The following is a 25,133-nucleotide window of genomic DNA, read 5'->3' as shown; positions in this document are numbered from 1 at the left end:
ACTAGTTACATCGCAGATTCAAATTATTCAATCAACGATCGCTTTAATAAAAAACTTCATTCGAAGCAATACCATCTGTGAGTTAGCACTAATTCAGCTTGAAATCCACGGATGAGTAGTTGTTTGGGTAAAAAAACTCATATGACCTTCTGGAGACGATGAAACCCTAAATCTTCAATCTTTAGCACGCGAACAAACAAAAAAATAAGGCTAATTGAATAAACACCATCATAAAGATGGGATCCATTTATGAAAAGCAATTAAAAAGTTTTTTAGGGCTTACAACCGGTAAAAACACCAATGAAAGCCCCTCCAAAAATTTACAATTGAGATCAGAAGAAAAGGGATAAAAGAGAAAAACAAAAAAAAATCTAGTAATGGCGGCTAGAATAGCCCTCCCAAGGGAAAACCCTAGAGGGAACCAAAAAACCTTCTCAAGGAGAAAACCTAGAAAGAATTCCTATACTAAATTTGAGGAAAATTGAATCAGACTAGACTAAATACTGAAAAGAGAAATTTGTATGAAAATGTTAAAGGGTCAATATCCCTCTATATTATTTAATTTTTGTAATGGACTAATTCATTTACATGCTTCTCATGGGAACAAAACTGATGTACGTACATTGTACAAAATATCCTGAACCCCTGCACTATCTCCAAATGAAACTTACAAGTTTATCAATCATTTAGAGTTGTTAGTGCTATCAAGGAAACTCAATAAAAAACCACTTACGATCCTTCTTGCGACAGGATTTGGTATACAGCGACACAATCGTCCATCAATATAAGCCACCAAAGCTGATAAGACAAACTTCCCAATTCCCCATCTCCAAATAAACTTCCCCTTGGGTTCCTTAGAGGTGGCAATGTCACCAGAAGATGAGTCACTCTCTTTGCGACTATGAACCCATTTTCTCTTCAACTTAAGTTTTCCCATGGCTTGGTCTGTTTGCTTTCTCAGCATTCGGATGGCAAAACTCACAAACAGATGCTCACACAGAGTCAGAACAGTTGGCCCGATTCTCCATTCCTGCATTGGCATAATATTATTTTCGTTCAAACATTGTTCTATAATAAATTTATACTAGTATTTAAGAAGTTCCAGGAACCAATCTTGTAAAACATTTATATCAAGAATGAGTTGAGGTTTTGCACATACTCTGCTTCTCCCAACATAACCGGAAAAAAAATAAAATAAATAACAATAATATAAAAATAAAAAATAAAAAAATTCTTGAGTTAAGAGTTAATACAAAGTTGCACATGAACTGCAACTGTCCCCAGGGAATGGCAAAATTTAAGGAATCAAGGATTTCTTGGGGAAACAGGAAAAATTAATACCATAATCAGGTTTCATATGTCAATTATCATTCAACTTTTGCATCTTTCTAAGTAAGAAAACTCAAGTTAAGAGTTACAGTGACACTTACATTCTCTCCTCGAAGGTGCCTAAGAGGGCGGGACCTGGTTGAAAAGTTTCCCTTTAACAAGGACTTGCTAGCAAGGAAGTCCTTCACCCTTTCCATGATCTCATCAATTAGTGAACTGTTTGGGGGTAGATTTTTAAGAATAACCTGCCAAGAATAATGCATAGATCTCAAAATGCTATATCACCAGAAGAAACATTTAGCTGAACCAAATAACCTGCAACACCTAAATATCCTGAACTAAACTTATGAACTGTATAGGGATAGTCAAGTCCAGTTAATATTTTTAACTGATACACAATGAACAGGACATATCATACATCCATTTGTTCTATTTGCATTTTCAAGCTAAAATCACTAGGAGTGGGACTACAGAAATGACAACCAACATATAACCCAGCACGCACTCCACGAGTAGGGGGGGTGTACACCGGTCCAGATCCGGACCGGACCGGCCCTGACCTGTCTAGTCAAATGTTTCAAGATCATTGATATAGATAAATATTTCACTGAACTCAAGTATCCAGTGTTAAAGCAATTCAAGATACATAGACTTTGTATATAACACCTAGCTAATACTAGTATATACATCCCCTCAGTTGTTCCTCTCATATTATGATAAGCTGTCAAAATCCATTCAGCTATATGCCACCAAATATAACTAAACAGAAGTACCTGATCATCGATGACTCTAACCCTCAAATAGTCCTGCTTATATATTGTATCCAACATAGCCTGCAGATATCCTTCAACATATAACTGCATAACAAGAGCTAATGTCAGTGGCCTATGGAAGAAACAAGCTTTGATTTAGGAAAAATAGCATGGTCTTCATGTCCATTCCAATGCAAGCAGAACTAGAATTTAAACAAGATTCTAGATCTTCTTACACCTCATTTGATACTCTATTGATATATGATTTGGTATGGATTATGGTACAGTGGGTCACATTTACACTATAACAGGCCTGATAAAGAGGCTATGGATTATTTTTGTCATCAAAATTTTCTGCAGACTGAGATTTACCTCATCAATCCCAGGACTTCTATCAAGCTTGATTCTTCTATCAGGGCCTCCTTCCAAGAACGCTGTTCCCAATAACGATGGTTCCATGGCTAATCTCAGTATTCCATGATGAAAACCTGTCACCTATGTAAGATGAGGAAACAAATCAGGTAGTATAAGTTGGTTCTATATAGCTTAGCCAAATAAAGGATGAATTAAAGTGGCAACTGCAGTATGCAAAAGCTTAGGCTAAATACCATGCCATTAAAACCACTGCTTTCTGCACCCTTGAGTACAGAGTCTGATACTTCAGTCACTGCAGCAAAAAGTATATTGGATCCTGCATTTCTCAACTACAAAACACTGTATGATGAGAAACTGCACAGGTCATAGTGAAAGGTGGTAGACAGAAGACTTACAGTTTTGCTAAGATCACCAAAATACCGCTTTGTTCCGTAAAATCCTTTATCTTCAATGCACTTTTTGATTAACTTAAACGTCCCTGCTCAAAAACTAATAAATCAGCAAAATATCATTGGGAGGAGCCGGGGGTGTGAGGATATAAAGTTCATAATTCTTACCCTGGATGAAAATGTCAAATTCAGCATAGTACTCCATCACTCAATAAATATTATACTCATGTTTTTTTACACTTTTTTTAGTTAACTTATGAGTTTACACAAAAATTTTGGGTTAAATCATCAACATGCCCATAATTTACATCCCTCCAGTCCCATCTTAAACTCTTTTATCAGAAAAGACTGGAGTATAAAGTTAGGCTTCTTAATAAGTTAACCAAAATCACATGTAAAGTTATATGGAGTATACAGGATGGAAGGAGTCCACACACACTCTCACACACTCACACATGCCTTCTATTGAAATAAGTAAAATATAGCAAGGGGAAAATTCAGTGAAAAGACTCACAAGAGGAATGCCTTAGACTTGCAATTATGATTAGTTTGGCTTCATAAAAATAAAAAAAGGAAAACAGTACGTTGTTTTAGATACCTTAGAGGGATGATTCAAGGCAAAAGGATAGATGAAGACATTGATCATTTTTGCTATTGCATGAGCATATTTACGGTTTTGGGTGACAATAATATCATTTGAACTAAAGGAAAATACAATTTCGGTCAAAATACTAATTTACTCCAAGGATTTAGAGTCAGTCAATAAGGTAAAGTTCAGATGCAAGGCTTGTTTTGTGAATCAAATAGGAAACAGGAAAAAAAATACAGTGAAAGTCATTAGAGATGAATGTGACCATTATATACAGCAAAATATTCACCAATGTCAAAAGGAGGCAACCAGAAACTCGAGAGAAAGGATGTAAGATAAATTTGAGGGGGTTCGAGTTTTAAAGAAGTAGATAACACCTACCCCCACCCCACCTTTTTAATATATTCACTTAAGGTTATTGTGTATACTGTTCATCTAATGCTTAGTGTGTGTGCCTTGAATAATGATTGGTCCATTACATAAGAATCTAGTTAGTACCAATATACCATGTAATGGTCTCAGCAAGAGTAGCAGTACATCTACAAGTCAAAAAATTGAAGACGGGGAAAAGGTTGGCTATAATATCTTACCTACAGTGAGGCCTCGAACATTAAACAAGTTGCTGGAAGGATCAAAGAATACATCCAGAGAGGAGGATGCCAAATCATCAAAGACTGATGCGAAAGCTGGTGGGAGCAGTGGGCTTCCCTTTGCAATATAGATAGCCCGCATGCCATACCTAAAAGCCATCATTTTATACAAGAATAAGCAACTAAAAACGAGAAGAGATGCAGAAGAAGGATGCAGCAAAACAGGCACACTTACCATGAATAATGTTGTGCACATCTTAAGAGTAGCTCACGAGTTGTAACTAAAGCATGAGTAACAAAGATACCATTGAGTTCTACCTCGAGATTCTTAATGGCCGGGATCTATTTAGATCACAAAATTAGTTAATGATCATGAAAGATTAAGATAATAAATGAACAAAGTACAATAAAAGAACCAATAAGCTCGTGATGAAATCACACTCGTTTACCTTAATGACACTATGCAGCAGAGACCTCAGTGCCTCTTGTCCTGAGCTGTAATTTGAATATGAATCCTCTGGGAGAAAGCTTGCCGTGATCTCAACAACATAGAATAAGTAAGTTCCAGATTCAAATAGAAGCTATAATTAAGATCATTTATTCGGAAAGGCCAAGAGACCCTACTGACCTTTATTGGGTGGATCTCAAAATGATCAAAGTAATACTGTTGACTTTGAGTATTTGAGCTGAGAGATGTTCTCCAAAATGGAACAACTTTCATCAATGTCTCCTCGTCAAGATTTAGATCAATTGGCTGTTATTAAAGGAGTAATTAGATCTATACTCATCAGATTGCATGCATAGATAAATAAAATATAAGCAGAAGTATAATAAGGTCTACTACATGCTAACGACATTAAAGCAATAACAGAGTAGCAAGCAAAACAAAGAGTGCCTATCCTTACCTGCAGAATAATAGATGAGTATTTGACATCTCGAATACTTGAGGTAGTAGGAAATAAGACAAAGGCAACAAAGAGAATAGGGTCATCAGTGACATTGTTGGATGTCAGATGTCTTCTGAGCATGGCCGCAAATGGAGCCCCAACCCATTTTTCATCTAAATGCATTGACTGCAACAAACAGATGATAAAAATTATGTAAAACATCACTGAAAAATATAAAAGCAATCCGCAATTCATCTTTCACATACTAAAGAGTCCTAGGAGGTCAGGAATCAGCAGTTAAGGGAAAGATTGAAAGAATGAGCTATCAAGTACAGCAACATCAAAGAAGGGAGAAAATATGAACTAACCTGTACCCTTATCTGATTGTATTTCCGTTGATCAATGATGATGGAATCAAAACTAATGTTCTCTACTCTCCCGATAATAATTGGTGTGTAATTTGATAGATCATAAGGATCCACATCCTCCGGTTGGTCCTAAAATTGAATTGAAATATATATTGCAGAGATAATGAATTAGAAATTGGTATCAATCTATTAAAGAACCATCCAATAGTGCATAATTTTTGTGAGCAAACTAATATATCCACTACAAGTAACAAAATTAACCAGGGACATAATTATGTGATAGCATACAGTATGTCCACAGTTCTAAAGATCACACAAGATGACAAGACACACTGGGACTTCCACAAAAGACATTTGATAAAATGTTCTTTATATCTTTGTTTTGAGAGACCTCGTGATGATCAACAAATTGAAATTTTTTTGACTTGAATTAAAAAGTATCAGCAAAGACGATGGCAGTGTCAAAATGTTAAAAAGTGTAGATAACTATATCCTCACCTTATGAAAAACTATATCTCAGCACTAAGCATCAAAAACAAGATATTACATAAACCATGTTGCATTCTTGGACTCACCTGCTTGCAGGGTTCAAGTAAGTGTATGGCAAAATAAGAGATTCTCAACTGAATCTTCTTGCAAGACTGATACTTATTATCAGCTTTGCGTCTGCCAGGTGAGTGGGAAATTCGCAGAACACGAGTAGGACCATCAACATAAACTTCATAACCCACGTTGCCCACATCAGTACCATCCATCTGAGCAGGATTTGTTCTCCTTCTGTCAGAACTTCTGGTATCCCCAGTTAGATGAGACACCAGATCACTCTGCCTCTGAGCCCGAAAAAAGGATTTCCATGAGCGCAGTTTATCTAAGCTGATTTCACGTATCATATGAGTACCTAAGAAACCACAGGGAGCCAAGAAATATCATAAAATTTAAAATAATCCAATGCGACATTTTTAACTAAATTCCAGGGGCAGAACTTTTTACTCAAATAATTAAGAAGTAAAAGGAATGCTTCTCACATAGTACAAATAAGTTATAGCACACCAGGAAGCTATCTTATTATTTAGCAAGAGGTTCAAAATTTGCTCTGCCCCCTCCAACACTTATGCTCAAGTTCTTCCATTGCCAGTTATAATTTCAATCAAGAGGGGTGGAAATTACCATTAACTTTGACCATGAGCTTGTGTGGTTGAGTCAAGTCATCCCAGACATAACTTACACTGGCCCCAGAAGCAAGAGTTTCTGGCTGAAATGTATCCTGGACACTGACATCAATTAGAGGAGTGCACATAAGAGGTAAATGACACAAGTTTCTTTGCAAATTGTTGTACTATATACTATTTAAACTAGGTGGGAAAAAACCTTCTGATAATAAGTAATAGAAGCATCATGAAGGTTATTTTCAATTCGATAGGGCAGACCAGTATCTGGTGGTCTATAGAAATGCAAAACAAAGGTGGGACCCTCCTCAACTACATGAACAGCTGCATACTCCCAAGTAATGCCATCTTCATTTGGGACAAGATCCAACTGATGCACAGGCGATGCAGCATGTCCTCTGAATTTTAGGAAAAAACATCCAAGTGAAGCCACACAAATTGGACCTGACCATCCCCACACAGCTTCATTTGGACTAAACTGCACAAAAACTGATGTGTCGTCGTCTGAAACCTTGTGCTTTTGCAGAAGCTTGTTGAAAAAGGAGATATCCTGCTTATCACGAGATTTAACTGTGAAGAAAAATGCTGTTTTCTGCTTACTGTTGATAATTAATGTCTCCCCAAAGTCATCCTTCAATCAAAGTAAAATGAAATCAGTGATAAAAAGTTTCACCCCATAATGGAATTAGAAATTTTATATTAGAAAATCTGCAAATTAATCAAGAGTAAACCTCTAAGAAACATTGTCGGACAAAAATCTGATCATCTGATTCATTGGATATTATATATCGAGGAACAACAGAGACCATTCGTGCCGGTACATCTAATGTACTCGTTAATGGCCCCAAAGAGATCCCCAACTTGACCAAATATTTGATCCCAGATCCTTGAAGCTTGGTAAATCTTATCTCTGCAAAGCCTGAAAGGGCATCCAAATCCAAGATTGACTTGGACAATTCTTCATTCAACAATTCCATACACAGCTTACTTGATCTGACAAGCAGAAATACAAACATGTCAGAGTTCTTTTTTCTCATTATCCAAAAATTCTCTTTGAGAAGAGCGAGGGATAGAGAAAATAGACTTATCAATGATCAGGAAATTATTACTTCATGAACCAAGATCTGGGTAATTTTGGAGGCAAAAGAGTCCCAAATTGAGGAGGAGTTGTAATCGCATGCCTCTCAGCATCATCCCTGCATACAGTAAGAAATAACTTTTTCAAGTTTTACATGAAGGGAGCACAATAGAATTACAACAGCTTGGTAGCGTTTATATCATAGTTAAGATATAGTGAGCACCTAGATAATGGTTTCAGATGTGGCACAGCACAGAACAGAAGAAAATCAGTGTCATTTCTCAATGTGTACTGTGTAAAGACAATGGCCTGCATCACAAACACTTTTCATCTGTTTATCTGACCACAAATTGAGATAAACTAATACTTATTCAGCTAAACATTTATTCTATAACTTATAATCAGATTCTAACACCTGCAACAAAGTTCTTGTAGCGTCATTACCTCAAGCACGCCCCTATTCCCACGAGCCAATCTTAAACAAGCAAAGAAAGTTCCACCACAAAATTCCAGATCAATGTCTAGAAATTGAATACCATCATTCTTCTTATTCAACTTTTTGAGCCATTGACTGCAGTTCACAGGCTTACAGCTACAGCTAAACATAGCTAATGTAATGTTGAAGAATATAACAGCAGGATTGGCAAACAGATTAGCAGTAGACTGGGATTGAATAGTTGCCCGGTTAATGTTCTTTAATCCATCGATTGCAGTTTCTGCACAGGGAAGAATGGGATTAGGAAACATACATACAAAACACATTCACTCAATAAATAACTGTACCTGTCTCAGTTAGAAGTACATCAATCTCTGTCTCAAGTAAATTAGATACTCTCACTGTTGGAAGAAGAAAAATCTCCTTTTGCTCCTGCAAAGCAATTGATGATGTCTTACTTTGGCGACGACCATTAGGCTGCATAATAGCTACATTTCTGGCAATTCTCTGAACCAAGAAATGCATTTGAGCCAAATGAGTATCTCGAGATCTCACTAAACAGCTAGCAGTGCTAAAGGAATACTTCCAAGATTCAGCAGAGAAAGCTTTTCGAACTTGGTAACTTAATTTATCAATGACGCCTGATAGACGAACGGCCTTTTCTCCTTTAAGGTTTTCAGACCATTCAACTGTATAAGATTTCCATAACCCGTTTTCCTCCTTCATCTCGGGTCGAAATGAAAAGACAAAGTTACCTGCATATCACAGATGAATGTTGTAAATATTGTTACCAAAGAATGACAGCCCAAACACAGGATATAACTCGGGTCCAATTTTTTGACAGAGGTATGAACATAAGGATTGGAGATTCATCATTATTTCACATACATTACTCAAGTATTATGGCACCATTAACACGTTTTTCAATAAATAAAATGATTTCCAGAGAACAGCTGCCATCTGAATCCTTGTAAATGTTTCAGTGCCTGGCCCATATCCCTCGCCCGAAACCAGAGCTTAAAGAAAATTCTATCACACTGGCAAGTATTTTGAAACAGTAGATGATATAACAAAGTATTACATGTGTCACAATTGTAAATATTAACATTTTTAGCACCTTAATACTAAGCAGTTCTCATGTGTACTTTCTTCCAGGCTCTAAGACTGAGAAAAAAGTAACAAATATTTTCTTTCCTTTTTCACCCTTAAGTATCCTGAAACTTGACTTTCTTACAGAGCACATCAAACCTCCTGCTCCTACTGCAGCCATGATCTCCAGTTTCTATGCATTAGTATTTATTTGGAAGACAATATCCAATATTCCAATCATATGATCAATGAGATAAATTTAATTCTTACTGACATCAACAAGAGAATGTGATGCAATAAATCAAAAACTCATCAAAACTTAAACAAGTAAAAAAAAAAAAAAAAAACCAAACAAACAAACAACAAGGTGCCACAATGCCAATATCATTACTCATACAAGATAAGACTTTTAACATTTTCCAACTCAATCAAGGCAGGCAACTCTACTGTCAAAACAAAGTGATCAAGTCTCTCTATTACAAGGTGCGCTACACCGCTACATGTCTCCATTAGGAACTAGCATTTAAAATGTCATGCAAGTATCTTTGACAAAGCTATAAACTGCATCTTGACGGCCTGATGCAAATACTTCAATGTCAGACATATGCCCAAACTACTATTCTGGTTCACAAAATATCATTAAGTTCTACTTTAGTTCCAATGGCATCCTTTAAAGTTTACACATATCTCTCCAGAATTGCTAGTGTGTATCCGTGTATGATAAATGGAAAGGGAAACCGTAAAGTACATGCACAGTAAAAAGTAAAAGGGAGGACCCGCTTTATCATTTCTCATCTTAGGAAGAGAAATAACTGAAAGACACGAGCTGGTTGCAACAATTTTTGTGCACATTACAGCATTCAAGTTAACAGCCTCGCAAAATTTCTGGCACACCAAGAAGCTTATCAAGAACAAATGAAAGACAAAGCAAAGCAAAGCAGCAAAAAAAAAAAAAAAGATGAAAAAGGGGGGAGGATGCACATTTGCTGAATAAGAATCGTGAAACCATTGTCACCTAATTCACTCGTATGAGATTCTGTATAGGTTGCAACTCACTACCTAATTTGTTAACTTGGGATAAAATTTTATAATTCACTACTAGTGTACCAAAAAGAAACTGCAAAAGCCAATCGTGTTGTTTGTGAAAAACTTCGTTTAAAAGAATATGCACTAAAGTAGGGTAAACTAGAGACAACCAAGAAATTCAGTTACAAGAACAAAGGAAAACCTGTCAATTTTTTTTTTTTTTTTAAATAACAGAAATTTTGTCAATTACTCCCTCTGTCCCCTTTTGTTGCCCCATATGACTCATAAAGCTCTCACATAAAGTGGGCCCATGCCCCATGGTGCAAAGAAAGGGGGGCAGAGGGAATACTATCTAATAAACTAGTGCGAATTACTACCTAATGATCTAAATCGTGTTTACTATTACTAACTAAGTGTACTTTCCTGTGACTTTAACCTACAAATGACCCTTATAGATGTTATGCATTAAGAGATATTAAATTTAATTTCCATTTTTTATTTTTAATCAAATATCTTTGCTATCTATCTATTATAAGCTCTAAATGCGTTGACATCTATTATGACATCATTTGTATGCTAAATTCGCCAGAAAGTACACTTAGGTAGCAATAGTAAATATGATAAAGTTAATTAAGATAATAATTCGCAAAAACACAATTTAAAGGTAGTAATTTACAAGGAGGCAAGTTTGCTAGGTAGTAATTGACAAATTATTCAAGAACATAATATATCAAATTTAGGACTAGTAAGAGGCAAATTAAGACGTAGGAAAAGCATACCAACACCCAAAGACAACAGTGCCTTCTTTGGCCCACCAGATAAACTAATAGCATCAAATGCTGCCATGCAATCATCAACAGTGTCCCCCTCTTTGAGCACCACTGATGCAGATTCAGCTTCCACTGATTCAGGCCTTTGGATGCGCAACTCCACTGGAAATCCAGTATTGTTATGAATTCTTAGTAAAGGGGACACATTAAGTGATAAACCTTCCTGTAAATGGCCAACGCAGTCATATGCACGATGAGTTACAGAACTGGATATATGATTGCATTTGCAACCTCTATTTACATTTAACTGAGCCAATACAGTCTTATACCTCAGCATTCTTTGAAACATCAAAAACAATGAACGGCCCCGGACAGGTTCGTGAATCTGCGCAGATCAAAGGCAAGCATATTAAGAAATTATGAACTATACTAACATAACAAAAGGAAATAATTATGCTGGAATCATGATCGTTCATGATTACACTATAGAAGTTAGTAGACTTTTGTTAATGACAATATCATATGTTTATAGGTTTATCCATAGTTCCATCCTGATCAAAGCATGCCCCTTTATCATAATGCTTTTCCAATGGATAGATCTTGGGTCCACAACAGTGTCTTATACTAACTTAACTATGTACTAGTTGAGCCAAAAAGTGTGATGTTCTGAACATAACTGTTGGTTTTAAAGTTCTAATATTTTATAGGTAGTTAGGTCATTTGCCTGTTTGTTCTCTCATGTTCAGAGGAAGAGAATGAGAAATGTATCAGTCCAAGTTGTGGCTAAGTTTGACAATAGTCATAACACTGAATTTGTTTAGTTGGGAAAACACTTCTCTTGTGAATAGAGTCGGGAAATGCTCTGTTTTACACAAAGGTAAAACAATTTCATTTGCCATTCGACCACCAAATCAACAAGATGATGAGTGTGAATTTATTCCATATTTGAGCCTATAAAAGAAAAAAATTGCCACTTCATATCTATCTATCCCCACACCATCTTAATTCAATCAAGCCAAAAAATTGTAACTACACGAAAGTGGATTAGAAAATCGTAGTGTTGGAATTGACACTCCTGTAAAAGAAGTGTGTTTCTGTTCGACTCATTTAAGTAAAGCGGCTAGGACTCAGGCAACCTTATACATGAAGCAATTATCACATTAGCATAACAAGCCATAACTACTAGTTAAAGTCAAACAATTTACCTTGTGATGTAATACGTGTTCTCCAAGCAAAAATCTGAGTTCTGGAAAGCGGTACATGAACTGAAGTAGTTGAAGATATTCCAGGATTTTCAAGCAAAATTGTTGCATAGGATGACTCGGGAGGCTCCTCTAGGTGCCTTTAATGAAAATGAAATTCGTAAATTCATTTGCAAGACAATGCAATTTTTTTTACAGAATAAGGAAAATAATTATACACTAATAGAGGCAGAAATTTTTGTCGTTGAACGAAGCCTAGAATCACTTTCTTGCAGGAACAGACTAGCAGAATAAATCAGCAAATTCAGTCATGGATCAGAATTATTCAAGTAGGGTACCAAAAACTAACCATGATAACTCTTTTAATTTATGCACAGGTAGAAAAGTACAAGTACAGACAAAACAGGAGGACGACAAAGACCAATGAGAGTACAGAATGGATATCGAGTTAAAGAACATCAGAACGAACAAGATGCTGCATTGAAGATTGTCTGAGATGTGGAGGATGGGGCTTGAGGAATGTCCGAAGGTGGACTAGAGCCTAGAGGGAAAGACACAGACTGCCAGACAGGCTCATGGTAATATAAACTGGATTTCTCCGGAACGCATATATTCTCAAAATTTTCCTTTTAAGAATCCTTGAACAACAGAATTCAAGCTTACGCAGGAAATTTCCAAAAGTTTGGACAAGAAGTCAAGAACCATCTATACTTACACAAAAACTTTCCTACAGACTGGAAGACTGCCCCCTCTTTGTATATTGATCCAAGGAAAATACTTTCAGTGACTTGTGTCTTACTCCAAAAGCAACAACATAATATCAAAATTTTGGTAAGATGTGTATAAAATTCAATGAAATCTCCTTATTGGAAGACATTTGAGTAACAGAAATATATTCCCAAAAAAAATAAAAAGTAAAAAGTAAAACAAAACCAAACAAAAAAATCAAAAAGAATATATATAATGGGGAAAGAATCAGACACGGAGGCACCTCAAGGAAATGAAAGCTGACTGTCTCCTGCCAACTCTTGCAGATTGGTTATTGTGAAAATGGCAAAGAAGGTCCAGATCCAATTGATTTTCCACCTGCAAACATTATGCAACTAATAAAAACTTATCGACGTGCACACATATTCTCATTTCCATTCTAAGAACCTAAGTAGAGAAAACCTTGCAGCAGTTGACCAATATAGCAGAATTTCTAACAGCGAATGGGCCAGCCAAATCCAGTTTTCCAACCACGTACAGTAGCATGTCCAACAAAACCTCCGTTAATGAAAAATCCAGCTGCAATTGCAAGAGAATTGATAAATGAGATATAAACATAATGAGCTATAGACTGTGAGCACTCATTTCATCATTTGTATGTTCATCTTCCTAACCTCCTGCATTCTAAAATAAAGGCGAGAGAGCATCCCGTGATTTGATATTTCTGTAACATCTGAAGGGGTAGTTAATCGCCAGTAGATACACATTTCAATTGGCTGAACAAACTCTCTCCTGCAATTTGGGAAAATGTAAAAGGTAAGTGCTTGATTAAAGACTGAAGACAAAACCATAAGCTTCTTTCCCAAAGAATATTTTAATAGATAAATAAATAACCCCTCACCAAATGACTCTATACACATCAAAATAGTAAAGCATGGCAGTTAATGTGCTCATCACCCTAGTTTTCTGGGGAAGTATCTGAAAAACAAGTTCAGTGCCATCTATAGACCCTTGAAGAAGAGGTAATTTGTCCCTGGGATCTGACAGTTCATGCACAATGATTAAGGAGATTTTCTCAATTGTCAAACTTATGCAAGGTGCCATTCCATCTTTTTCAGAAATATCTTGGCCATCCAATAATGCAAGGCCATGTGCTTCATGTGGACAGGTTTCAGTCATCCTCAAATCAGGAACCACAGGAAGGCCATTAAAAATTTTGAACTTGAATGGATTTCCAGGCTTTTTCACAAACTCTATAGCACCATGAACAAAAGCCGCACCACAATCATTCTTCTTGTTAACAAGATAGAATGTATTTTTGCACATGTGATTTAAAGGTTCTAGGTCAGCATCATCCTCATAATTCTCATGCTTACAAGGAGCAATCTTCCAAAGTGAACATGCACTATCATCATTGCTGGAGATGTCAACAAACCCAGATGATTGCAAGTAATTTAGACGCAAAGGAACCCCTGAATCACTCTTAGCATACAGTGACGTCAATGAAAACCAAGATGTTGAAAAATTCCACATGCTTCGCTTCTGCCACTTAACCTGATTACATGAGAGAAGCGGGGGGGAAAGAAGGTCAAATTCAAGAGCTACATCTAAGAATCCAATATTAATCCAATTTTAATAATTTGAAAAAATAAAAAATAAAACAGGGTTTCATATTTTGTCCACATTCTAGTCTCCAGTATGGCCCTCTATTACTCATTTATAAGAAAGCAAAAATCTGCAAAATTTGAGCATCCAGTTCCTCTTTAGCCATTTCTTTAGTGTACTCTCCACAAGTCAAACCATCATTTTTGAGAAACTCCGAAAAGGATGAAGCCAAATACGATAATTCTCCACAAGCACTTTAGGTAGTTGTTTGCTTAGCTTCATGACAGAAAAAATAGTTTCTTTCTATCAGTGACACTTATGAATTACCTTTATATAGTTAGGCCACATGCAGATGATGTGCAACAGTCTCTAATTAATAAGAAAAGAGTACAGTGAAGGAAGTACTATATAAAACAGCCAAGTCATAGTAGCCAAAATTATACATATCTGAGATGATAAAAGAGCAGTTACAAACTTAAAATAAGATCTTTACAGCAGCTGTGTCCTACTTGTATCAGACTTCTAAAGTGACATGATAGTCCAGCAGAAGATTTAGGAATGTTCGAATCATAAAAGTTGAACAAAAAAATAAAACAAACCAGAATTCAATGACCCAAAGCAGTTCATAGTATTGACATTCTTACCCTGAAAAGAGCCCTTTTCCCAGAAAGAGAATAGTGAACTGCACCGCCTAATTTATATTTGTTTTCCATATTTTCAACAGTTATGTACAAATGCTGATGGACATCTTGGATCGCGACAATAGCACCTAAACATATTACAACAGCACGCTTAATCCAAACATCCTGAAATAGCCAGCCGATTTGTTAACCATTAAACAAGAAGTGTTACCGCTTGTATAGTTGGATTAATTACCATCAGGCAGTGCAGCTTCCAAATCTATTTCAGGTTCCTGGTAGCTTGCTGTCCAACTCCTTTCTTCCACATCAGTGGTAGCACCGTTTCCAGAAATCTCAGACAAGGACTCAACAGTAGTCAGAAGCATCTGTGCAGTTAATCAAGTCAATTGGCAGGCATATATACATTTATAATATAATTAATAAAGAAGCCAATAACAACCAAAAAGGAAGCCCAAACATAAATTATAGCAAATTACTCATTACAATCAAATTTCACAATGAAACTGGCAAAAAGATATGGATCTCACCTGTATCTCAGAGAGAGAAATCGTCAGATTTAAACCTGTAACATAACCTTTGCCAATCCATCCTTGAGTTGAACAATTTGGACCACTGTTATCCCCTGAGATAGGTTTCTCAGCTGATATAGAAGTAGCCAATCGCTCCAAGATATGATTTCCATATCTTTCACTTGATTGGACAACTTGAGATGCAGAGTCATTAGCAAAAGAGCTTTTCATAGAAGCAAGTGGACTTGAGAAACTTGTGTCTTTAGACAACAAAGATGTCTCCTCCCCATCTGGAACCGACACAGTAGAATCTTCATGATTGAACCATGATGAATCACGGCTTAGTCCAACAGAAGAAAAATGTGGCATTTGAATGTTTTTTACTGATTTCCCCACACCCTCATCAAGGATCAGAGAAAGGATACCCAAATGAGAAATATTAAACAAGAACTTCTTCTTTAGATTCTCTGACCATAGTTTCAAGTTCAAATCAACTCGTCCTATGAATTCCTTGACCACTCCTGGATGAAAACATCAAAAATCACTGCATAAATTTCTGAATTATAACTCTTTTATACCCCCACCCCCCATCCCAAAATAAAAATAAAAAAAGCACAAGGAGAAGGGAAACAAGACTATATAGGAATAAATAACATACTAGTTTCATCAGTCACTAGAAGTACAAGTGATAATTGTGACACCTTAATACTATATGCTTTCAAGAGTTCCAGCTTGACAAAAGAACTTCTTGTTTGAGCAGAGTCCTCAATATGCTCTTTACCCAAATCATTTGAGCCCCCTTCAGCTGTCTCCGAGGATTTTCTTTGCAGGTAATGCTTAATAAGATTCCTAATAAATTGAAGATATGAAGTTACACAGCGCGCAAACCCCGCCAAAACCTTAGTTTCAATGAAGATATGACCACCCTGTTAAAAACTCTTAAATGTCATTCCCATCAGAGATTCTAAATTAAAGCACAAAATAAATTAAAGACAATTGCAACAAAATTGATGAAAGAAATTTCTAAGCAATTTCATACTTTATTTCAGACAATGGAAAAAACAACTAGGCAGAAAGCCAGAAGCTGATGAAAATTACGGAATGGGTATCTTTAGAAACTTCTACATTGATTCAAGGTTACCTAGGTTGTGGTTGCTGAAATCTGCAAAGCTTCTGCATCAACATATCAAGGACGGGTAAAACAAATAATATCACTCTCTAGTTTGGAGGCATCCTCGCACATAAAGAGTCATATGATTGTCCAAACCAAAATTCCCAACCATCACATGACATTTAGAGTATTACTAAAATTGTATTGTACTTTTTGTTACTATGTTTGGCCAGTTTGATAATGGTTATGCAGGTTAAAGACTTTGATGGTGATGTGTAGCAGCCTAGCAGGAGATAAGCAACCCCTTTAAACATAGAAAATGATTTTCCCAGATCTATTATTCTGAAATAGAAGAATGTACAACAAACAAGGCACTCAGCACTAACACTATGACACTATGTTTGGATAGCAATAGTGAAGGAGGGAAGTGGAATCCATTTCCAATATGTCCATATTAGAATACAATAATAAAATAAAGACAAATCACATAAGTTCGCAATTTACTATTACACAAGTCAGAGAATATACATTTGGTATTAATTAGAAATTTAGAAATAGAATATGGGGGTATCTATGATCCTGAAATATAGTCAAGGGATCAAACTATATAACCAGTATGGGATCTATGGGTGGAAAAATTGTGGTTTAATGCTAAGGTCCTTGCAATACACCATCTTCCCCCCCCCCCCCCCCCTCTCTCTCTCTCTCTCTCTCTCATTCGTAAAAAAAACACAGAAATCAAGAAGCTAATATCTTAATTGAATCTTTTTAAAGCTACTCAATGCTGCCTCTGAGTGTGAAACTCACTAGTTAAAAAGAAGAGGCTCAGTTCTGCTTAGAATATGACAAAACCCTTAATACAGATCTCCTAACAGGAAAAAAAGAGGAGTGTGCTCCTCACTTGTGAATTCATGAAAGTAGTACCAAACAAAGTAGGAGAATAGGAAAATTAGGTCAACGGCTTTAGGACAGACCCATTTGAATGGTTTAGAAAAAGTATAAATCTAAAGCATTGTTGAACTAGAATACTAGATAGGCGAGCCATTACACTCATCATATATCAAAAAAGCATACGTCAAATAAGATGAGGAAAAAATATGTTTATTGCAATTACAAGATTCAGACCTGGATTCCAAAGACAATACTCTGAAAGTCTCCTCCAACAGATAGTGATAAATACAGCTTATCCTCCGGGTGAGCCCTAAAAATTCCATTCTTAATTGAGCATGCCGCAATGAAAACCTTTTCTACAGTGATGTTTATTACCAGCATATAACTTGGCATTGATGCTGATACATTAGACTCAGAACCTTCATCCAGAATTTGCTTCGAATTCAAATTATCAATATTCAAGAGAGAACTAAGTACGCCTTTGGGATTGCTAGTAGATGCTTCACTACCAGCTTCTCTCCGTACTCCTGAACCATTCACAGATTCCAACAACAGATTAAATGTACAACTAGAAAGGGAAACTTCATGCATGCAATCAGCAGAATGTATAACTGCATTCTTGACTTCAGATTTATTACTATTGTCAGCTTTTCCAGTCTGACTTTTGTAACTAAACATAATAGCTTGTAATTCATGGAACCTTGCATTTGCCTTAACCTTGGCTTCCCCAACAGAGGCTTCCAGACATGTCTTCTGAATGGAAAGCCAAATTCCACAATCAGACAAGTCTGCCAAGCCCAGGTTTTGAATATTGTTAGCATCAATGAGCATGGAAATGTGTCTTCTGTCAATTCCATTTCGGCAGTTATGAAGGATAATATCAAATGGGGAAAGTTCAAAACTGGCTTTAATAAAACAGCAAACACTTTCAAAGATCGAAGCTGCCTCCTTGTTATCTCCAATCTGCATTCGCTCATTTATAAGTTCTGTCTGCGGAGATTGATTTTCAAACATTAACAAATGATTTTGGACTGCATGCAAACCAGAGCAACCAAGGGAGGATGTTGATTCTGCAGAAAATAACCTTTCAACAACCTGCCAAAATTTGGGAAAATCTCTACAGATCCATAATACAGAAAACAAAATTAAAAATTTCCACTTTAGTGTCCATGTGAATAGAATACAAAACACAAATCAAGAAGTGAACAATACTAAATTACTACGTCCATAATTATCTCATCTAAGCCAAACCTGTGGTAAAAGAAGTCTACATAGATAAAGAGAATTATAACACTATCATATCCAATTGACCACTAAGGCTCTAAAACATATCTATAACCAGGCAGTAAATAAAGGGCTTACCTGCAAAATCACAGAGAGCTCATCCATATATAGAGAACCAGTCACTCCCGACATGGCACCATGTAAGGACAACGAAGATGCAATATTAGATTTCGCAAATGAGTACAGATGATCCCTGAAAAATATGCATCATACATTAGAATAACAGGAGAAAAAAGAAAAGGAAAAAAAAAAAAAAGCACAAAAACATTATATGGAAAAGTGAGACAATCATAGAGCAGAGGAGGGGAGGGGGCAGATGAAGTTACCAAGGATGTAGAGATTTCGTAAGCTAATTTACCTTCAATTTAAAAGCAACTATGCATCCAAACTCAGGTATAACAGCATTATGTTCTTAAGACTAATTAAGATCAAAATAATTATTAATGTCAACTGTGAACATGCAGAAATAGGCAAATAGCTAAGACAAGCCAAAATAAAAAAGTAAACCTCCACGTGTGTAAACTGAAACACAATACATTCTGGTTCATGAAATGGGTCAGAGAACATCTACATTATAACTTTCCTTCTGACAAAAATTAAATAAGTTCATTAAACTGTTAGAATTAAATTGCAACAAGAGGACAAGGTGACCTCATAAAGAAGCAATAACATAGTACAACTATTACTACTATAGAAATCCCTACATTGATTTTTGTTATAACTTTCCTTCTGACAAAAATTAAATAAGTTCATTAAACTGTTAGAATTAAATTGCAACAAGAGGACAAGGTGACCTCATAAAGAAGCAATAACATAGTACAACTATTACTACTATAGAAATCCCTACATTGATTTTTGTTCTTCCCAAGTGGAATCTTAGCACTATTCATAAGTAGAGAGAATCTTCTAAATTGTTTTCAATATATAAAACATAATATAGTCATTTTTGGACTTATTTGATTCGTCTCAATGAATAGTTTATTAATATTCAATAGTTATATGTTTTACTAATATGCAACTATAGTTATTTATGGTCAAAGTAATGCATTAGCAAACGTGTACAGTCAAAATGGAAAGAACACTTAGGATCGGAAGGAGTAGTTGCTAATTAGCCAGGTTCTCTTGTAAATCCGTATTGTACAGCTTTGGAAAGCCACAACCACCTTAGTCCATAAATATGCTACCAAAGTTACTTCATCCCACCACAAGTCATGGGGAGCAGCAATACCATCAAAGATGTGGCCATTCCTCTCAAAAAAATACTCCCTAGAATAGGCATCACAGCATTTCTCCAAAGCAACTTCTTCTCCCCACCAAACCTTTCAAACCAAATCTGAAGCAGATCTTTTATCTTCGAAGGACATACCCAAGCCTGCATAAATAGTCTTCTCCAAATATGACAAGCAGAATCACAGAGAAGGAAATGTACTCGTCCTTAGTTCCTTAATCTTCACCAGGAGGTATGAGAAAATGAATTCTTAACAGATTTCAGATTGCTGACTCTTAACATGAAATAATCTGAAAATCCCATCCTTTAAAAAAAATTAAAAAAAAAAAAAAAAAAAAAAAAAAAAAAAAAAAAAAACCTACTCCAAGATTAACAAATAATCATATCATTAACAAACTCTTCTATCAAAATTCTAAAATTATTACTATTCAAAACCCACATCATGTGAATTTCATAAAGTCATTATTAAATTACTTTTATGGCTTTATGCCCACAACACCAGACTACAGCTAATTACGGTCATATGATAGTAGAAAGATTAGCATAGCAAGTACAGAGTATAAAAAATCAATCCAAATTGTTGGTTAAAGAAAATAGTATTGATACGCTCGTTAACTTGCAGGAAATTATATTCTATTCTTTGCTTCTGAATACACAGAACATTGAGTAACAACATCCTAGAGGCAGTACTTAGCAGCACAAAAGAAGAAATACTAACTACAAAATCTATCATGTAATCTGCTTATCTCATCAAACCTTTCAATGTTCCCTCACAGTTTCACTTAAAGAAACCCTTCAAACCTGTATTGTTATATCAGGAAGCTACTTTTATTTCTTAAGATTGTTAGGAGTTAGGATGTGTAAAAATACAATATTTGACATGCAACATCCAAGACACAGACTTCAAAATCTAGTTTAGACGAAAGGAAGGTGATCCTTTCTTCAGCAAATAGTGACAGCATATGCTGCTTAAATATAATAGTACCACCCAGAGATAAGAAATTTATGCAGGTTAAGGCATGGAAAAATTGAAAGAATAGCAGAGATGAAAAACCCCAACCTCAATGATGATAATTTAACAGACAGTGGCTTCAATACTAGGACTTGCATCTGATGATTATCCATCAAATCCTCAAAGTATAAACTTAAACCACCGAGTCTTAATAATGAGAAGTGTGTAATCTGTCCTTTTGAAGCATACTTAATGTTGAATGATCCAGAAAACCCCTCTACCACATGTTCCTCCAACTTGAAGAATTCTGATTCAAAGTTATCTGGTCTTTGATGTTCCTCACTTGGTACAACCCCAAACTTTACAGTTGGCCAAATAGAAAATTCAATTTTGTGGACATCTATTGTTAGATTAACCCCTTTTCGAACATGTGTAGCATTTGGCTGTGAATCACTACTTGAAAGATCCTCATCTCTCATAGATAACTGGAAACAAGGACCAGCAATGACAGCTCTCACTTCTAGATGTTTGTCAGGAAGCAATTTCAGGATACCCGCATTCATTGCCTTTAAACTGTATTTCAACCCCCCAGAAGATTGATTTTCCTGTGATTCCTCAGAAATCCTCAAGGAATGCAATGGAATCACAACACTCTCAAAACCATCATCCTGATGGAAAGCATGCTGCAACTGCTTTCTGAATGTAGCAAATGATAATATTGATGCATATCCTAATGTGATATTTAGCTTCCCTGCCATCAAATTACATTTCGAGAACCCAGAATCTGGGCTTTTGCCTGGATACACCAAAAATGTGTGAATGGTGCAAAAGGCCCATGGATTTTTGTCATAATCACCCTTGCATTCTTCAAATATTAACTGCATTCTTTTCCAAATCAGCTCCATCTCCCCCGACATTTGCTCCAGAATAGGAATATCTTCGTGACCAGTCTTCCCTTCTTCTGAATGGCAACATGTTAGAGCAGGTTCTCCCCTAACAATGGTTTCTGAACCATCAAGTCTCTCTTTCAATTGCCCTCTAAAAACACCACCGGCATTTTTTGGCTTAGTTTTGTTTTCTGATTCATGGAAAACAGGTGTAGAAGTAACCTCAAGGAATCCCAGAGTGAAGGAAATATTTTGCTCAGAAATGCTCTCTTCAAAAATAAAGAGAAATCTTTTTATCAACAAAATGAACGGAGATGCCTCAGTGTAAGAAGTTACTTTCTTCAATTTTGAATTTTGATGAGCAGGAGGATAGCTAGGCTCTTCAAAAGAAACCATAGCCAATATCTTCCCAAGTCTGAGATGGAAGCAACACCTTGGATCAGCAACTACAGATCTCATACTAAGTTGACCGGTTTTGGGTGATTTCTTATGCAGACGAAAAACAGACACGATGATTCCAAGTATTTTCACCATTGAGTCCCATATGAAAGCCAGTGGCAAGATGATAATCCAGAAGCTATTGTGACGGCCAGTCATAGATGCCACAACAGTATCTTCAGCATAAGATTCTTTTAAGGCTGCTCTAAAACGAGCAACTCGCCTTGCACTAGCTATGGCCTCAGCTGGAAGTTCCTTCTCAATTATTTGTGATATTATTTTCCATTGTTGCTCAGCTAGCCGGGGAAAGCTTCCTCCATTTGGCATCTGCACCCCATGTTCAGAGTATCCAACTAATAACAGAAAATAGAGATATTCCTTGACAAGGCGTAGCCAAAGTACTGCAATTAGAACCACACTATAAAATATACATCCAGGAGGTGGCAAAGAATGACGAAATTTCCACCTGGCTATACCCCAAAGAAGTCTTCCACTTCTAACATGTTTACATTCTATGTTAAGTAAGTTGTTAAATGCACATGTCATTTGAAGTTGGGTCGGAGAAAATGAAAAGTTCAATTCTGGAACAGAAAGAACAGAGTTTACAAGACAAAGATCTTTCATTCCAATGCCAAAATAAGGATTTACACAAGAGAGGATATAGCTACTATGATCTTTCTTCTCAGCTCCTATTTCCAGCTTAGAGGCTTCTAGAGTAATAGAAGTCTCCCTCAATGGTAAAAAAAATAAACTAATAAACCCACCCAAAAGACACCCCAGATCCTTATGTAAAGATTGTGCATTAAGATCACTTGAATAGCATACCCATGAAAATGTGTCATCTGAAACAGGATATTCAACCCGAATCCGTGCATCATGAAGATGTAAACAGCAATGCATCAATAACAGATTTGTTATGGAATCCTTAAGCTTGCTTTTTGAAGAAGCAGTCATCATCATGTTCTCAATATTGTCATGCAACATGCTCCCCTGCGATTTGCCTTGGATTAGCCCAGCAAAAAGATGTAGAACTCCAACTCCATACCAATTGAGGACAAAAGAAAAAGAAGGGAAAAAGAATATCTAATAATTTAACTACTAACACTAAGAGGCAAAATATAATAAACAGTGTACCATGCTCTTAAAGTCTTAAATTAACATGGTACATTTGGCTCTTTAAGAGTCAAAACAGTTATACTTGTATATAGCTAGCACAAGTGGGTGAGGATATGAGACCCACAAGGCCACAACTACAAGAAAATATATATGGACAACTCAAGTGTGAGGTGGAGTGCTAAGATTTAAGGTGTGCATACGCGAGTTATCCTGTATGGAAAGTAATGAGAGAACATAACCAACTTGTAAGTCACTAAATCCAAGGACTAAGGGCCTGTTCTGATTCACCGAAAATAACTGAACAGATTGGAGCTGAGCTAAGCTTAAATGAATTGTTTATGAGAGAAGGAAATTAGGAATTGAACTGAATTGATTGGAACTGAATTGAACTGATTGGAGCTGAATTGAACAAGCCCTAAATCCTCCTATGGGGAGTTCTTAATAGGCTCTATGATTAAACAATAAACCTAAGCCCATTTCCAATATTCATTTAAAATTGACGATGCTGATATTCAATCTCAATCTAAATAACCAAATTCTCTTATTTGATTCATCATCACTTAAAACAGATCATGGCCACGAATACAATAGCCACATAGAATTAATATCATAACTTCCCACATTCTTGAACTTTTTTGAACACTTAACTAGCTTAACTTACTGATCATTAATTCAGTGTGTACTATCAATGCACTAATACTCTCCCAATTTCAATACTAATGCAACAACTAAAACCTCTTGAAAACTTTTGCTTAACCTTAAACAACAGTTACTATAAAATGGATGGAACAGGTTTTATGCTAATTAAATAACGTTCGCTTATCGATTCAATACATTAACCAAACCAACGAAATTCATCTCAAGAAAAGCACAACAATAATAAAACATCCGTCGCAACATCAAGCTAACCAAATGTGAAAAAATCTAAATACAGAAATTTAAAAACTTACAGTACGATCAATTTCAGCAAGAATCTTCTTCTTCCTCTCCTTTAGATAATCATCAACTGATTGTTCCACTCTTTTAATAACTCGTTTCCTTCATAAATCAAAACAACACCAAAATTCATCAATCAAAAAATACTTCGACAAATTTATCAACCATAAACAAGAAATTGAGGAGAGAGAAAGTACGTACTGGAGAAAAAGAGTGACATTAACACCACTAACTTCGACAGTGAAAGCAGGAGCAGACCAATGCGCAACACGAATGATAACCTCATTGACCGTTACACTTCTGAACAACAAGCTCAACTCTCCACCACCACCTTCAATTAGATCATTAATGGCGGAAATGTCGAAATTGAGATTCTTCGCAACAATTACAGAGCGGAAGAACCCTAATTTGACTTCTAATTCTGGTTCTTGCGCAAGCCATTGTCGAAGAAGAGAGGTCAATTCTCTTTGAATTACGCCATTAAAGAACATCTTTGAGAGGAATTTGATGAAAATTGGATGATTTTCGGTTGTTGAATTCAGGTTATGGTCTTGTTTCCGCCATTGAAGGTCGAAAAATTGAGCAGATGATGTCTGACAGCTCTATCTTTCTATTTTTGGAAGTTAGAAAAAGGAAATAATTTTGTAGTGGAAGTGTGTAGAATCCCGAGCTTCCTTGTGAGGAGCTACCTGAATCGCCACCTGGCGTGTGATTTCACCAATCTACTCTCTTTTGCCCGACATTTTCGATGAGTACGAATTGATTTTTCCGCTAAAAATTG

At 36.1% G+C, this 25,133-nt stretch overlaps 1 protein-coding gene across 2 annotated transcripts; it reads right to left on the bottom strand.

Moving 5' to 3' along the window:
• LOC145562178 (uncharacterized) lies at nt 1–25,133 on the bottom strand. 2 transcript variants are annotated; one of them, XM_081622367.1, is made up of 36 exons: nt 24,554–25,133; nt 24,367–24,454; nt 21,084–23,290; nt 18,874–18,988; nt 17,746–18,606; nt 16,168–16,435; nt 15,528–16,030; nt 15,236–15,365; nt 15,004–15,128; nt 13,656–14,308; nt 13,429–13,546; nt 13,217–13,333; nt 13,038–13,132; nt 12,050–12,186; nt 11,174–11,229; nt 10,854–11,067; nt 8,307–8,714; nt 7,968–8,239; nt 7,747–7,832; nt 7,555–7,641; nt 7,177–7,438; nt 6,648–7,076; nt 6,447–6,543; nt 5,855–6,177; nt 5,280–5,408; nt 4,930–5,097; nt 4,653–4,778; nt 4,474–4,563; nt 4,260–4,366; nt 4,025–4,173; nt 2,852–2,934; nt 2,690–2,785; nt 2,454–2,576; nt 2,103–2,186; nt 1,431–1,574; nt 1–1,030 (listed from the first exon to the last, which is right to left on the bottom strand). In XM_081622367.1, exons 1-36 carry the CDS (start codon nt 24,841–24,843, stop codon nt 683–685), a joined length of 9,588 nt encoding a protein of 3,195 aa, XP_081478493.1. In that variant the 5' UTR covers nt 24,844–25,133; the 3' UTR covers nt 1–682. The 2 variants fall into 2 exon arrangements, 1 of the variants encoding a protein (XP_081478493.1); XR_014094292.1 differs by lacking the exons at nt 1–1,030; nt 1,431–1,574; nt 2,103–2,186; ... (1 more) ...; nt 2,690–2,785; nt 2,852–2,934 and having other exon boundaries at nt 4,147–4,173; nt 4,474–4,552.

The sequence above is a fragment of the Chenopodium album genome, chromosome 10 (genome assembly GCF_948465745.1).
Source record: "Chenopodium album chromosome 10, dcCheAlbu1.1, whole genome shotgun sequence".
Taxonomy (NCBI): domain Eukaryota; kingdom Viridiplantae; phylum Streptophyta; class Magnoliopsida; order Caryophyllales; family Amaranthaceae; genus Chenopodium; species Chenopodium album.
Note: the sequence above shows the minus strand (reverse complement) of the source record. Positions and strands in the feature narration are given on the sequence as shown.